General features: G+C 44.9%; 1 protein-coding gene across 10 annotated transcripts in view; it reads left to right on the forward strand.

Annotated features, from left to right (window-relative positions):
* Positions 1 to 14167, forward strand: part of NDEL1 (nudE neurodevelopment protein 1 like 1) — a 56053-nt gene that overhangs the window by 22431 nt on the left and 19455 nt on the right. For all 10 annotated transcript variants that reach the window (XM_070059901.1, XM_070059898.1, XM_070059895.1 and 7 more), the window contains 4 exon segments: positions 7510 to 7607; positions 9019 to 9172; positions 10329 to 10477; positions 13288 to 13424. In XM_070059901.1, the coding sequence (XP_069916002.1) occupies positions 7522 to 7607; positions 9019 to 9172; positions 10329 to 10477; positions 13288 to 13424 (526 nt within the window). In that variant the 5' untranslated portion in view covers positions 7510 to 7521.

A 14167-nucleotide genomic window follows, 5' to 3' on the forward strand; every position in this document is an offset into this window, starting at 1 on the left:
TGGCAGGGACCCACCTTCCAGTGCCTTCCCAGCCGCATTACCAGGAAGCTGGATTGGAAGCAGAGCAGCAGGGACTCAAACTGGCATTCTGGTATGGAGTGCAGGAGTTGTGAGCTGCAGCTTAATCCACTGCGCCACAGTGCTGGTCTCCAGAATCTGATTTTTAAAAAGGGTAATTCTGACAAATGAAATTAGAGTAATAAAGCTAGACAGTACCAGTTGGGAAACAATAAAATTAGGTGTGACCACAAAATAAATTTTTGCTGAGTTCTTATCTAGCTCTTAAAGACTATTCCAAAATGAGTTTTAGAAATGTTTTCAGTGATGGTAATGTCACTGGGATATGCATAAAGCTTCCCAGGATAATTAATTTTAAGGAAATATTTGTGTGTTTAAATTCTAAAGTCTAGTTACTTGAAATAAAATTTTTATATAAGGATCAGAACTGATTTTTGAGTTTTTTTTTATTGAAGGTTTTATTTCTTTTTGACTAAAGAACAATGTGCTTTTATCTCAACCTCAACATTTATCCAGCTTCTCAGTCATGCTTTTTTTAAAAAAAATTTTTTATTTATTTGAAAGACACAGAGATCTTCCACCTGCTGGTTCACTCCTCAGATGTCCACAGCAGCTAGAGCCAGATCAGGCTGAACCAAGGGGCTCAGAATGCAATCTGGGTCTCTGACAGGAGTGGCTGGGACCCAAGTACTTGTGCCATTACCTACTGTGTCTCAGGATGTGCATTAACAATAAGCTGGAATTGGAATCAGCTGGGACTTGAACCAGGTACTCTGCTATGGGATGCAGGTGTCCCAATGTGACTCCTTGCCCTAACCGCTGCACCCAGTGCCCACCTCCATGCTGTTTGTTCTATGGGAGTCCTCATTTTCCTTGGAGCTGTCCATCTGTCTGATGGACCAGACTTTGTCCTGAGACTGTTCCCTGCAGGCCTGGGTTGGAGTCTGTTTCCTGCATCTCGTGCTGTCCAGGTTGTGGCTCTCTCCCTTCCTTTAGAGAGTCTCGGAAAGTCTGTCAGAGGTAACTCCCTCCAGGGTTCTTGGGGGAGAAAAATTTTCTGTCATATCCTAGATTATCTGCTTCCTGACAATTTAGTAGCTCCTAGGATTTTCTTATTCATGCTACTGGATTTTCTCGTTTGTTAGGTGGGGTTGTCCCTTTATATTTAAGACTGAAGGGCCAGAGGATGATTATCCGAGGTAGCTGATGTGCAGTGATCTCTGCAAGGTTGTTCCCAGTAAGTCTCATCTCCCTGGTTTTTGATGTGGATCCCATTCAGGTGACTGTGGCTGTAGCTGGGGATGCATCATTTTGTACAGCTGGGAATGACTGGTTTTATAATCTGAATTTAATACATGAGCTGCATTGGGAGGTAGAAATAAACTACCCAGGGATCTTTTTGCTTACTCCATCCTTGAAACAGGAATTTAGATGTTGAGAAGGGAAAGTGGTACTTTGAAACTAAATAGGGAATAAAAAAGATTATGGTTCAATTCCGTTATCTGTTGATTTTCTGTGTTCCATGTTTTTGGTGCTGCAGAAAGATTTGTAAATAAGACACAGGTCCTGCCATCAGGCTGGAGAGACTTAACCTTTCATTCCTCTTAAAATGTTTGTTGTTTACAGTAAGTAACAACAGAATTTTGCTTCTTGTGTCCCCTTGGATCTGCCATTCCGCCAAACCATGATTATGTTGTGTATCAGAAACTGAGTGTTTGGGCTGCACGTTGATACATAGTTGGCAGTGTTCAGGTGGTAGCATCTATCCAAATTGGAGGACCGTTGCCCATGAGCTTATACTCAGCTTCTTTAGGGCTAGATTTAGAGATTTCAAATGTAATCACAATTGTTAAGGCATTTTTGGGAAAGACTTTATATAGAGCATTCAAGGGACGCAGGAATTGTGGCCTTATCTTTATTTTTTTTTTAAAGATTTATTTATTTGAAAGTCAGTTACACAGAGAGAAGGAGAGGCAGAGAGAGAGAGAGAGAGAGAGAGAGAGAGAGAGAGAGAGAGAGAGAAAGTCTTCATCTGCTAGTTTACTCCCCAGTTGACCGCAATGGCTGGAGCTGCTCCGATCCAAAGTGAGGAGCTTCTTCTGGGTCTCCCATGTTAGTGCAGGGGCTCAAGGACCCTGGCCATCTTCCTCTGCTTTCCCAGGCCACAGCAGAGAGCTGGATCAGAAGTGGAGCAAGGGGCTGGCGCTGTGGCTTAGTGGGTAAAGCCACTGCCTGTAGTGCCAGCATCCCATATGGGCGCCGGCTCATGTCCTGGTTGCTCCACTTCCAGTCCCGCATCTTTGCTATGGCCTGGGAAAGTGGTAGAAGATGGCCCGAGTCCTTGGGCCCCTGCACCCGCGTGGCAGCCCCAGAGGAATCTCCTGGCTCCTGGCTTTGGATCAGCCCAGTTCTGGCCGTTGTAGCCATCTAGGGATTGAACCAGTGGATGGATGATCTCTCTCTCTGCCTCTGTAACTGCCTTTCAAATAAATCTTCAAAAAAAAAAAAAAAAAAAAAAGTGAAGCAGCAGTTGGGACTCGAGCCGGTGCCCATATGGGATTCCAGCACTGCAGGCGGTGGCTTTACCCGCTACACCACAATGCTGGCCTGACCTTATCCTTAGATACCACCTGCTTGTGTCCTGCAATTCTGTCTTTGTCTGAGTTGTTAATGTGACATACATTCCTCCCCTCAAGGAGATTTAGCAATAACATGATGATGCCTTTAAGTGCTTTGGATCTTTGAAATACAGATGCCTCTTGTTGCCCCATGAGCCTTCCCCTCTTTTACACCTTATTACAAATTCAGTTACAATCACAAATAAGAATACCTTTATATCTAGGAAAGTGGAGAGGGAAGCTGGGACTTGAATGAGGGGTGGGATTATTATTATTTAAAACATTTGTTTTTATTTTATTTGAAAGGCAGAGAGAGAGAGTGAGCCTCCATCTGGTGGTTTACTTCCCCAAATGCCCACAATGACCAGGGTGAAGCCAAGAGTGGAACTCCATCAGGTCTACCAAGTGTTTGGCATGGAGCCGTGTACTTGAGCTGCCTCCCAGGGTGCTCATTAGCAGGAAGGTGGACTGGAAGTGGAAGAGCTGGGACTTAGCCAGGCATTCTGATGTGGGATGTGGGCATCTCCAATGGCAGCAACCCCCAGGGTGGGATATTTAATCGCTGTTAGTTACTAATCACCATATGTGTATAAATATATATATTTTTATTTTTTAAGATTTTATTTTATCTGAAAGAGTGAGTTAATAGAGATAGAAGTCTTCCATCTGCTGGTTTACTTCCCAGATGGCTGCAGCAGCCGGAGCTGAACTGATCTGAAGCTAGGAGCCCCCTCCAAGTCCCTCACACAGGCGCAGAGGCCCAAGCACTTGAGCCATCCTCTGCCGCTTTGCTAGGCACACTAGCAGGGAGCCAGACTCGAAACAGAGTGGCCGGGTCACACACTGGTGGCCATACAGGATGCTGGCGCTGCAGGCTGGGACTCTAAGCTGCTGTGCCATAGTGCTGGCCCCCATATATATATATATATATATATATAAAATTTAAAGATTTATTAATTTGTTTGAAAGTCATAATTACAGGGCCCGTCCTGTCAGTGTGGCTTAGCAGGTAAAGCCACTGCCTAAGACGCGGGCATCCCGTATGAGCACCGGTTTGAGACCTGGCTGCTCCTGTTCTCATCCAGGTCCCTGCTAATTTACATGGGGAAAGCAGCAGAAGATGGCCCAAGTCCTTGGACCTCTGTCCACACATGGGAGACCCTGAAGAAGCTCTTGGCTCCGTGTTTTTTTTACAGAGTGGTCAGAGAGAGAGAAAGAGAAAGAGAGAAAGGTCTTCATTTGAAGTTGGTTCACCCTCCAATGGCTGCTGCGGCTGGCGCACCGCGCTGATCAGAAGCCAGGAGCTTCTCCTGGTCTCCCATGCGGGTGCAGGGCCCAACGACTCGGGCCATCCTCCATTGCACTCCCGGGCCACAGCAGAGAGCTGGCCTGGAAGGGGAGCAACCGGGAATCTGGTGCCCCGACCGGGACTAGAACCCGGGGTGTGGGCGCTGCAGGCGGAGGAATAGCCTATTGAGCTGTGGCGCCGGCCAGCCGGCTCCTGTCTTTGGACCAGCCCTACTCTGGCTGTTGTGGCCATTTGGGGAGTGAATTAGTGGACGGAAGATCTCTCTCCCTGCCTCTCTTCTCTTCCTCTCTAAACTCTGGTCTTTCAAATAAATAAATAAATCTTAAAAAAAGAAATCTCCCGTCTGCTGGTTCACTCCCCAAATGGCTGCAAGGGTTGGGTCAGGCCAAAGCCAGGAGCCAGGAACTTCATTTGAGTCTGCCACGTGGGTGCAGGGGCCCAAGCACTTGGACCATCTTCTGCTGCTTTCCCCATGTAAATTAGCAGGGAGCTGGAAGGGAAATGGAGCAGCTGGGACTGGAACTGACACCTATATGGGATGCCGGTGCTACAAACAGCAGCCTAGCTCGCTGTGCCACAGTGCCAGCCTCCAGCATACATATTTGAATAAGCATTGTTAGTCATCTACTATAATCTTGATTATATAGGAAAAACTGAGACCCTAAGAGATGAAGCAGTTTCCTTAAGTAATTTAATGGCAGAATTTGAACCCTAGAACTTGGCCTCAGTAGAACTACCAGGGTTTACATTTTAAAGTGCTGTCATACATTTCCAAGAGTAGAATAATACAGACAAAAGTGTGCCAGTGTCTGGGTAATCAGATTAGAGGAGGGTGTGTGTGTGTGTGTGTGTGTGTGTGTTTTAAGTAAATATCCATTGCTTAGCTGTGTCTGACACATAGTAGGTATTGAGTGAATATTTGCAAGCATGAAGTTCTTTCTCCGAGCAAGGTGTTATGCTTTGTGCCATGAAGGAATGTAAAGTAAATCAGGGATCTACCCCTTACGCAGAACTTTCAGATGATGGTCACTTAAGAGAACCAGAGGATTGATTAGCAGATGTCAAGGTAATACAGATAGTGTGGTCAGGAAGGACTTGACTAAGGAAAATTTGTAGTATGCTACAAAGGAATTAACTACATGTATAAACTCACATTTTATTTGTATTCTGTTGAAAACTGCTCTGTACATCCTTGGTATACCCACCCTGAAATCGGAGTTCTGTATTCTCGTCTGAGACTGAGTTCTTGCTAAATTGCCACGAGTAGCTTTTGCTAGGTGAATTCAAATTCTCCACTTATTTGTTTTTGTTGATTTACTTTTAAAGCTGGTTTTGAGTTCTTGTTGCCCAGTATGGATTAGAATAAAATATGACCTAATTACATAAATGTTATTGAATACTATTGTGAAAGTATTGCGTTGAGAAACAGGATAATCAAGGCAGGTGTTGTGGTGCAGCCGATTAAACTGCTACTTGGGGTGCCTGCATCTCATGTTGGAGTGCTGGTTAGAGTTGTGGCTACTACCCTCCCCATCCGATTTCTTGGTAATACACCCTGGGAAATCAGCAGATGATGGCTCAGGTGCTTGGGCTCCTGCCATTCACGTAGGAGATCCAGGTGGAGCTGTGGGCTCCTGGCTTTGGCCTGGCCCAGCCCTGCCTGTTGTGAGCATTTGGGGAGTGAGCTAGCAGAGAGAAGATAAAGCCGCAGATGATGACTCAAGTGTTTGGGCCCTTGCCATCAATGTGGGAGACCTAGATGGAGCTCCTGGCTTTGCCAGGCCTGGCTGGCTATTGTGGGCATTTGGAGGGGATGAACCAGCAGATGGAAGATATTCATTCTCTATTCTCTCTCTCACTCTCTCACTCTTTGACTCTCTCACTCTCTCTGTTGCTTCACCTTTCAAATAGATGAAAATAATAAATTTTTAAAAAAGAATTCACAGCCTAAGAGGGACACAAAGATGAAAGCAGTTGCATTGCTATGTGGTAAGTATATAAGTAAAAGCATGTGTGGGGGATAGAGGTAGTCAAGAATGCAAGCGGTTTTAATGTCTCTGTGAGCAGATTTCTGGAAAACAATGACAGCTAGATTTTAAAGCTAAATAGGAACTTTCCAAATGCAGGGAAGGGAGAGCCAGTTCAGGCTGAGAAAACGTGAGATGTGAAATAGCGTGGTGTGTTAAAAGACAGTTTTGAACCCTTTCTCTGAAATGTAAAGTGGGATGCTTGGGGAAGAGGTGATAGGAAACAATGCAGTGTATCTAGAGCAGGCCTAAGGTCTGCTGTTTTGTCTGGCCTGACAATCAACTGGGATCTTAGGGAGCCAGTTTGGATGTAAGTTAACTAAGTAGATTTTTTCCCCCTTCCTTTCTGAATCCCTTAGGAGAAGAACCATGATGAAAGATCATTGAAGTGGCCGGCGCCGCGGCTCACTAGGCTAATCCTCCGCCTGTGGCGCCGGCACATCGGGTTCTAGTCCCAGTCGGGGCACTGGATTCTGTCCCGGTTGCCCCTCTTCCAGGCCAGCTCTCTGCTATGGCCCGGGAGTGCAGTGGAGGATGGCCCAAGTGCTTGGGCCCTGCACCCCATGGGAGACCAGGAGAAGCACCTGTCTCCTGGCTTCTGATCGCAGCACGCCAACCGTAGCGGCCATTGGAGGGTGAACCAACGGCAAAGGAAGACCTTTCTCTCTGTCTCTCTCTCACTGTCCACTCTGCCTGTCAAAAAAAAAAAAAAAATCATTGAAGTTAGAATTGGTGGATTTCTTGGGGACACGTAAGACTTAAAGATAGGGCATTAACCTAGGGGTTAAGACACTTGGTAGCACATTGGAGTACTTGGGTTCTATTCCCAGCTTTGATCCTGACTCCAGCTTCCTGCCACTGCAGACTCTGGAAGGCAGCAGGGATGGCTCAAGTAGTTGAGTTCCTGCCACCCACGTGGGAGACCAGGGTTGAGCTCATTACTTCTGCCCAGCCCCAGCTGTTGCAGGCATTTGCAAAGTGAACTGGCAAATGGGAAGCCTCTCTCTACCTCTCATATAAATTAGAAAAAAAAATTAACAGGAAGTTTTTAAAAAAAGTAATAGTAGTAAATTATTGGGATCCTGGTACCTGATCTTCTAGCAGGTCACTTGGCATAAAATGTTGCAAGTTGTACAATAGGGAAGGGCATGCAGTAGCAGCATCTCTTAGGTCATGCTTGTTTATGTCAGCTGATGCCCAGTTGGCCATAAACCAGCCTCAAGAACGCTGTGTACACGATGGTTCTGTGGAGTCCAGTCACCTGGAACCTAGTGCTGCAACCAGAAGTGCCTCACGTGGCTTTGCCCCAAAGGACTTTGTTGATCTCATCTCCTTGTCACGACCTCAGCCACAGTCTTGGTTGTTCAGAGGCTGGGGCAGTATTTTTGTGGTTGAGTTACAGGAAAGAGTTAACTACTCCTTGAGTGTTTCATATTTAGCTCCCTCAAAAATGCTGCTGATTTAGTGTTGCCCCAGATTTTATACTTAGATTCTTAGGTTCTCTAATTTGTAACAGTTTGTCTTTACTCTTCCACAGGCTTTCTTGATCATGGATGGTGAAGATATACCAGATTTTTCAAGTTTAAAGGAGGAAACTGCTTATTGGAAGGAACTTTCCTTGAAGTATAAGCAAAGGTAATGTTGAAAGGTGTACTAAAAATGGCAGAGGGCATTTGGAATATACCATGTCTATCTGTGCATTTTTTGGGATATAAATCTAAATTTAGTTTTAGATTTAGGGTGGAGATTGTAGAAAGTTGCAACGTTACTTGTATTTATGTAGTGTAAAATACAGTAAATCTATATATTGTACAAATTATAAAAACAGTAGTGTTAATTATGATTTCTTTGGATTGTTGCCTCCTTTGCACTTACTTGGATGGATTGTCTTGGCCTGCTTTGTGTGCCCTGATTCTGCCTCATCATTTAGTCGTTTGGGGATTCTGATCAGCTGCCTGTGTTTTAGACTTCCTCTCTTCAGGCAGGCGGTGTCAGTGTCTAGAGCCAATTGAACTTTGAGGGAGCAGGAAGTGCTTTAGGGCTGTGGAGATTTTCCCAACTAAATAAATGAAATTTTATAAAACTTTTGGATAATTTTTATGTACCAACGTTTGTTTTAAATTTCTTTTTTAAAAATGGAATCTAAAATATTTATACATTTTCTTACTTTTTTTGGTAATAGTTTTGCTAAGTCATAGCCAACCTTGTATTGCTTTCTTTTCTTTTCTTTTTTTTTTTTTTTTTGACAGAGTGGACAGTGAGAGAGAGAGACAGAGAGAAAGGTCTTCCCTTTGCCATTGGTTCACCCTCCAATGGCCGCCACGGCTGGCACACTGCGGCCGGCGCACCGCGCTGATTCGAAGGCAGGAGCCAGGTGCTTCTCCTGGTCTCCCATGGGGTGCAGGGCCCAAGCACTTGGGCCATCCTCCACTGCACTCCGGGCCACAGCAGAGAGCTGGCCTGGAAGAGGGGCAACCGGGACAGAATCCGGCGCCCCGACCAGGACTAGAACCCAGTGTGCCGGTGCCGCAAGGCAGAGGATTAGCCTAGTGAGCTGCTGCGCTGGCCGCACTTCTTTATAAATGCAGTAAATAAAAGATCTAGAGATTAGTATAATAGCTACCTGAATGTGAAATAGTGATGTGAATAAATGATATCTTGAGTTGTCTGTAGCAGCTCTATTGTGATGTGAGAATATCTGTAATTTCAGTTGAATAGAATTGAAGAAAATGCCGAATTTAAATTACTTCAGTGAAAATAGAGGTGTATTTATCCCCCCATCTAATTTTGTAGAGGATTAATAATGGTATTGATCCATGTAGATGTTGTGTAGATACTGTAACCATCGGTTGATGAGTTCTTTTGAGGCTTACAGCTTATTTTCACTGGACCCTGAATAGACAGAGTTAGAGATGCAAAACTGATTATCTTTACTATTTAGTATATTTTAAGAGAGTATTAGCATTCATGTAAAAATTACTGAATTGATATACAATCATCTTTGGTTCCTGTTATAACTGATGTTTCCCACTTTGTTCCTGATTAGCTTCCAGGAAGCTCGGGATGAGCTAGTTGAATTCCAGGAAGGAAGCAGAGAATTAGAAGCAGAGTTGGAGGCACAATTAGTACAGGCTGAACAAAGAAATAGAGACTTGCAAGCTGATAACCAAAGACTGAAATATGAAGTGGAGGCGCTAAAGGTAATGGTGGCAGTTGAAGCCGGTGTATAATATGCTGGGTTTTTATTAAAATGAGAGAGACTGTTTTTGGGAATGATGCTTGAGAACAGACAATAAGAAATATTTTTAAAGATTTATTTATTTATTTAAAAGGCAGAGTTACAGAGAGGCAGAGGCAGAGAGAGATCTTCCATCCACTCGTTTACTACCAAAATGGCTGCAGCGGCTGGAGCTGGGCTGATCCAGGAGCTTCCTCTAGGTCTCCCACATGAGTGCAGGGGCCCAAGGACTTGGGCCATCTTCCACTGCTTTCCCAGGCCATAGCAGAGAGCTGGATCAGAAGTGGAGCAGCTGGGACTCGAACCGGCACCCATATGGGATGCCAGTACTGCAGACCGGGGCTTTAACCCATTGCACCACAGCACCGACCCCAACAAGAAATATTTTAAAAGGCTTAAAGTGAATGTTTGAATAGACTGTTTTCTTTCACGGAAGCAAGGGAAAAGTGGTTTAGAGTTTAGAATTAGAAACTTCATAGTTGACACTTTTCTAGTTCTGATGTTGCTAGCTGTTTTATATTCCTGAAGTTTTCAAGAGCCACTTGATTTGACACATGGTTTGCCTTGTTCTGCGGTCTTTAAAGTTCTATGAAATGTGCATTTATTATTTATAACTCCTTCAGTTTTGGAATTTAGTTTGAGTTAAAAATTTGTCTTCTACAAAGGAATTTTTGGGAGTAAAAGGATTAGCCCCTTGCTCTGCTTTTCTCCACCTGCCTTGGCCAAATGAGAGGAGTGTTGTTTCTGTGCCTGGGGAGCTGTGGGTTTGGGAAGGGGGGAGGGAGGCAGGGAAGAAGCAAGGAGTGGAACTCACGAGCGAGTTTCCTTCTCTGCACTGACCCTGGCTTGCATTCAGCCCGAGTGCCCAGAAGTTCCTCCACCATGTTTGGGGATTTTGAGGCAGGGATTTCATTATTTTATTTCTTTTTATTAAAGAAGATTGTCTGTATTGTGAGGTGAGAAAATCCTTGCCTGTTAGAACCTGATGATTGGAGTTTGCGTGGGGTGTGATGAATGTCCTGTGTGGCTCTCTGATTGCTCTTACCTGGTTCTTGCTGGAAAAAAAGGAAAGACTGAGTTAATGACGGTTGCCTTCCTCTCTCTACTCATGCCTTCAGGAGAAACTGGAACATCAGTACGCACAGAGCTACAAGCAGGTTTCCGTATTAGAAGATGATTTAAGTCAGACTCGGGCCATTAAGGAGCAGTTGCACAAGTACGTGAGGGAGCTGGAGCAGGCCAATGATGACCTGGAGCGAGCAAAAAGGTAAAGAGTGATAGATTTTGGGAGAATAACCAAAGTTGGCAATTGGTGATTAAAATCTATATTATTAGCCTCAACCTCTCACAGATATTAGTCCCAGAACATTTGCTTTTGGTTTGTGCCACCTATAACTCATTGTATTGAAAAGAACCAGAATTCTTAGCTTCCCAGATAATACCCTTCCAAGCTTTGTTCTTTTGGTTTTTCCCATTTCCTTCTCCTCTTGTGCATAATAATTGTTGGTCTTATTGGATTTTCTACTATCTTCTGCTTTTATATTTTGTTTCTTTTCGTTCTCTTCTGCCTTAATATTGACTGATGAATTTTCTCAAAATACTGCTTTTATTAGAATTTTCCTGAATAGCTTTCTGTGGCATACTATTACTGTTGCCTAGCTTCCATTCATCTGTATTTAGTTGTTTCTTAACTACTGCAAACCTCGTAAAGTAAGTCCCATTACTTTATAATGTCACCTGATATTTTTTTCTGCAGTATTTATTGACTTTTATACCTTTTTATTTTTTAAAGATTTTACTTATTTGAGTGGTAGAGTTACAGAGAAAGGGGGGGGGGGAGAGAGAAAGGTCTTCTATCCACTGGTTTGCTCTCTAGATAGCTGGAGCTGAGCCAACCTGAAGCCAGGAGCCAAGAGCTTCATCCAGGTCTCCCATGTGGGTGCAGGGGTCTAAGCATTTGGGCCATCTTTCACTGCTTTCCTAGGCCATAGCAGAGAGCTGGATTGGAAGAGGAGCAGCTGAGACTTGAACTGGTGCCCATATGGGATTCTGGCACCACAGGCAGAGGCTTAGCCCACTATGCCACAGTACTGGCCCCAACCTTTTTTTAAGGTTTATTTATTTTTTTATTTGAAAGGCAGAGTTATAGAGAGAGACCTTCCATCTGCTTGTTCACTCCCCAAATAGCCAGCAGGGCCCAGCTGTAGCCAGGAGCTTCTTCTGGATCTCCCACCTGGCTGTAGGGGCCCAAGCACTTGGGCCATCTGTTGCTTCTTTCCCAGGCCATAGCAGAGAGCTGGATTGGAAGGAGCAGCCGAATCTCGAACCAGCACCCATATGAAATGCTGCACTGCAGATGACAGCTTTGCCTTCTACACCACAGCGCCGGCCCCATTTATTGACTCTGAAGTGACTGATAGGCCAGGGTGGAGGATCTAATGCTAAGCTAGTCACTGCCCTTGAGGGTGGTGCACATGGATGTTCAGCATGACAAATGCAGGGCACAGAGAGGGGAGCGGCCAGTGCCTCTGGGTGAGCTGGAGAAGCCTTTGCAGATACTAGAGCTATGTCTGCAAGGAGGAACAGGAGTTAATCAGGTGAAGAGGCAGGTGAAAGGCAGAGAAGCAGGAAAGAGCTTGAGGTATTGATGTTTCATTTTGCTTGCCACGTACCAGACAGTGACTGACCAGAGGATGGTTGGGGTCAGGTTGTGAAGAGTCTTTGGTCTGTGTTTGAAAGTCACTCTGTAGGCAAAGGGAAACTCTTTAAAATTTTTTTGAGCAAAGGAGTAATATCAGAGTTATGATTCAAGAAGGTAATACTGAGGCGTTGGAAGCACGGAGAAGTGCAGAACATTTGGGAGTAATCCATTTAGGGAGAAGAAGTAAGGCAGAGAGAAGGTTGAGGAGGAAATAGATTCCAGAGACATTTTGGCAATTGACAGGAATTGCAGAGTAGGTGTTGAATGAATGAGAAATGCAAGATGGAAAAAGAGCTGACAGGAAGTAAGTGAAGTGGAACCTGGGACTTACAATGTTAGAAACAAATTCTTAGCCGGCGCCGCGGCTCACTAGGCTAATCCTCCGCCTTGCGGCACCGGCACACCGGGTTCTAGTCCCGGGCGGGGCACCGGATTCTTTCCCGGTTGCCCCTCTTCCTGGCCAGCTCTCTGCTGTGGCCCAGGAGTGCAGTGGAGGATGGCCCAAGTTCTTGGGCCCTGCACCCCATGGGAGACCAGGAGAAGTACCTGGCTTCTGCCTTTGGATCAGCGCAGTGCGCTGGCTGCAGCGCGCCAGCCGTAGTGGCCATTGGAGGGTGAACCAACGGCAAAAGGAAGACCTTTCTCTCTGCCTCTCTCTCTCACTATCCACTCTGTCTGTCAAAAAAACAAACAAACAAAACAAAAACAAAACAAAACAAATTCTTACATGCTTCTTTATATTCAGAAGTTTTCTTCTGGGGCCAGTGCTGTGGCATAGTAAGGTAAGCCTCTGCCTGCAGCACTGACATCCCATATGGGTGCTGGTTTGAATCCTGGCTGCTCTACTTCTGATTCAGCTCTCTGCTATGGCCTGGGAAAGCAGTGGAAGATGACCCAAGTGCTTGGGCTCCTGCACCCAGGTGGGAGACCCAGAAGAAGCTCCTGGCTTTGGATTTGCCCAGCTCTGGCCGTTGTGGCCATTTGGGGGAGAGAACCAGCAGATGGAAGACACTTTCCTGTCTCTCTCCCTCTGTAACTCTGCCTCAAATAACTTAGTAAATCTTTAAAGAAAAAGTTTTCTTCCTCAAAATTCATAAATGAGACTGTATCATGTTTAAAATCCAGTGAAAATATAAATAGTGTAACAGTTGGCCTTTCTTTAAGGAATTTTAAGGAATTTACTGAATGGCCCGAATGGAAATAGAGACCCTGAATCCACAGAAGGTTGGGAGAAAGACCAGCTCATTCTCTTTGAACTTGGTGGAACAGACTAGGTGAAGAATGTCATGAGATAAACTGACAGTTTCCTTTTGTGTTAGCTGTTTGCACATGTTATTTATTTACTTACTTTATGGACTGTTAATTTTTTTTTCCAGGGCAACAATAGTTTCACTGGAAGACTTTGAACAAAGGCTAAATCAGGCCATAGAACGGAATGCATTTTTAGAAAGTGAACTTGATGAAAAGGAATCTTTGTTGGTCTCTGTACAGCGGTTAAAGGATGAAGCAAGAGGTAAATTTTATAGTTTAAAGAATATTTGTCGGGGCTGGCACTGTGGCGTAGTGGGTTAAGCTGCTACCTGCAGTGCTGGCATCTTACATGGGCGCCAGTTCGTGTCCCACTTGTTCCACTTCCGATCCAGCTCCCTGCTAATGTGCCTGGGAAGGCAGCAGAAGATGGCCCAAGTCCTTGGGCCCCTGTACCCACGTGGGAGACCTGGAAGAAGCTCCTTGTTTATGACTTTGGCCTGGTCCAGCCCTGGCTGGTGTGACCATTTGGGGCGTGAACCAGCAGATAGATGATCTCTTTATCTCTCCTTCTGTCTCTAACTCTGCCTTTCAAATAAATAGAATAAATATTAACAGTATTCTTTTTTTAATCTGACACTAGCCAGGGTAAGCTTAAGAACTGACTTCCTTTCTTTTTTAAAGGTTTATTTATTTATTTGAAAGGCAGAGTTGGAGAGAGAGGTCTTCCATCTACTAGTTCATTCTTAAAAGGGCCGCAACGCCTGGGGCTGCTGGATTAGGCTGAAGCCAGGAGCCTGAAACTCTGTCCAGATCTACCATGTGAGTGGCAGGAGCCCAGTTACTTGGGCCATCTTCTGCTGCTTTCCCAGATGCATTAGCAGAGAGCTGGATCAGAAGTGGAGCTGCTGGGACTTGAACTGGCACCCATATGGCAGTGGCTTAATCTGATGTGCCACAACGCCAGACCCTACTGACTCTTTAATGATTGTTTTTTTCATGACTTTT

This window comes from Oryctolagus cuniculus, chromosome 17, assembly GCF_964237555.1.
Source record: "Oryctolagus cuniculus chromosome 17, mOryCun1.1, whole genome shotgun sequence".
NCBI lineage: Eukaryota > Metazoa > Chordata > Mammalia > Lagomorpha > Leporidae > Oryctolagus > Oryctolagus cuniculus.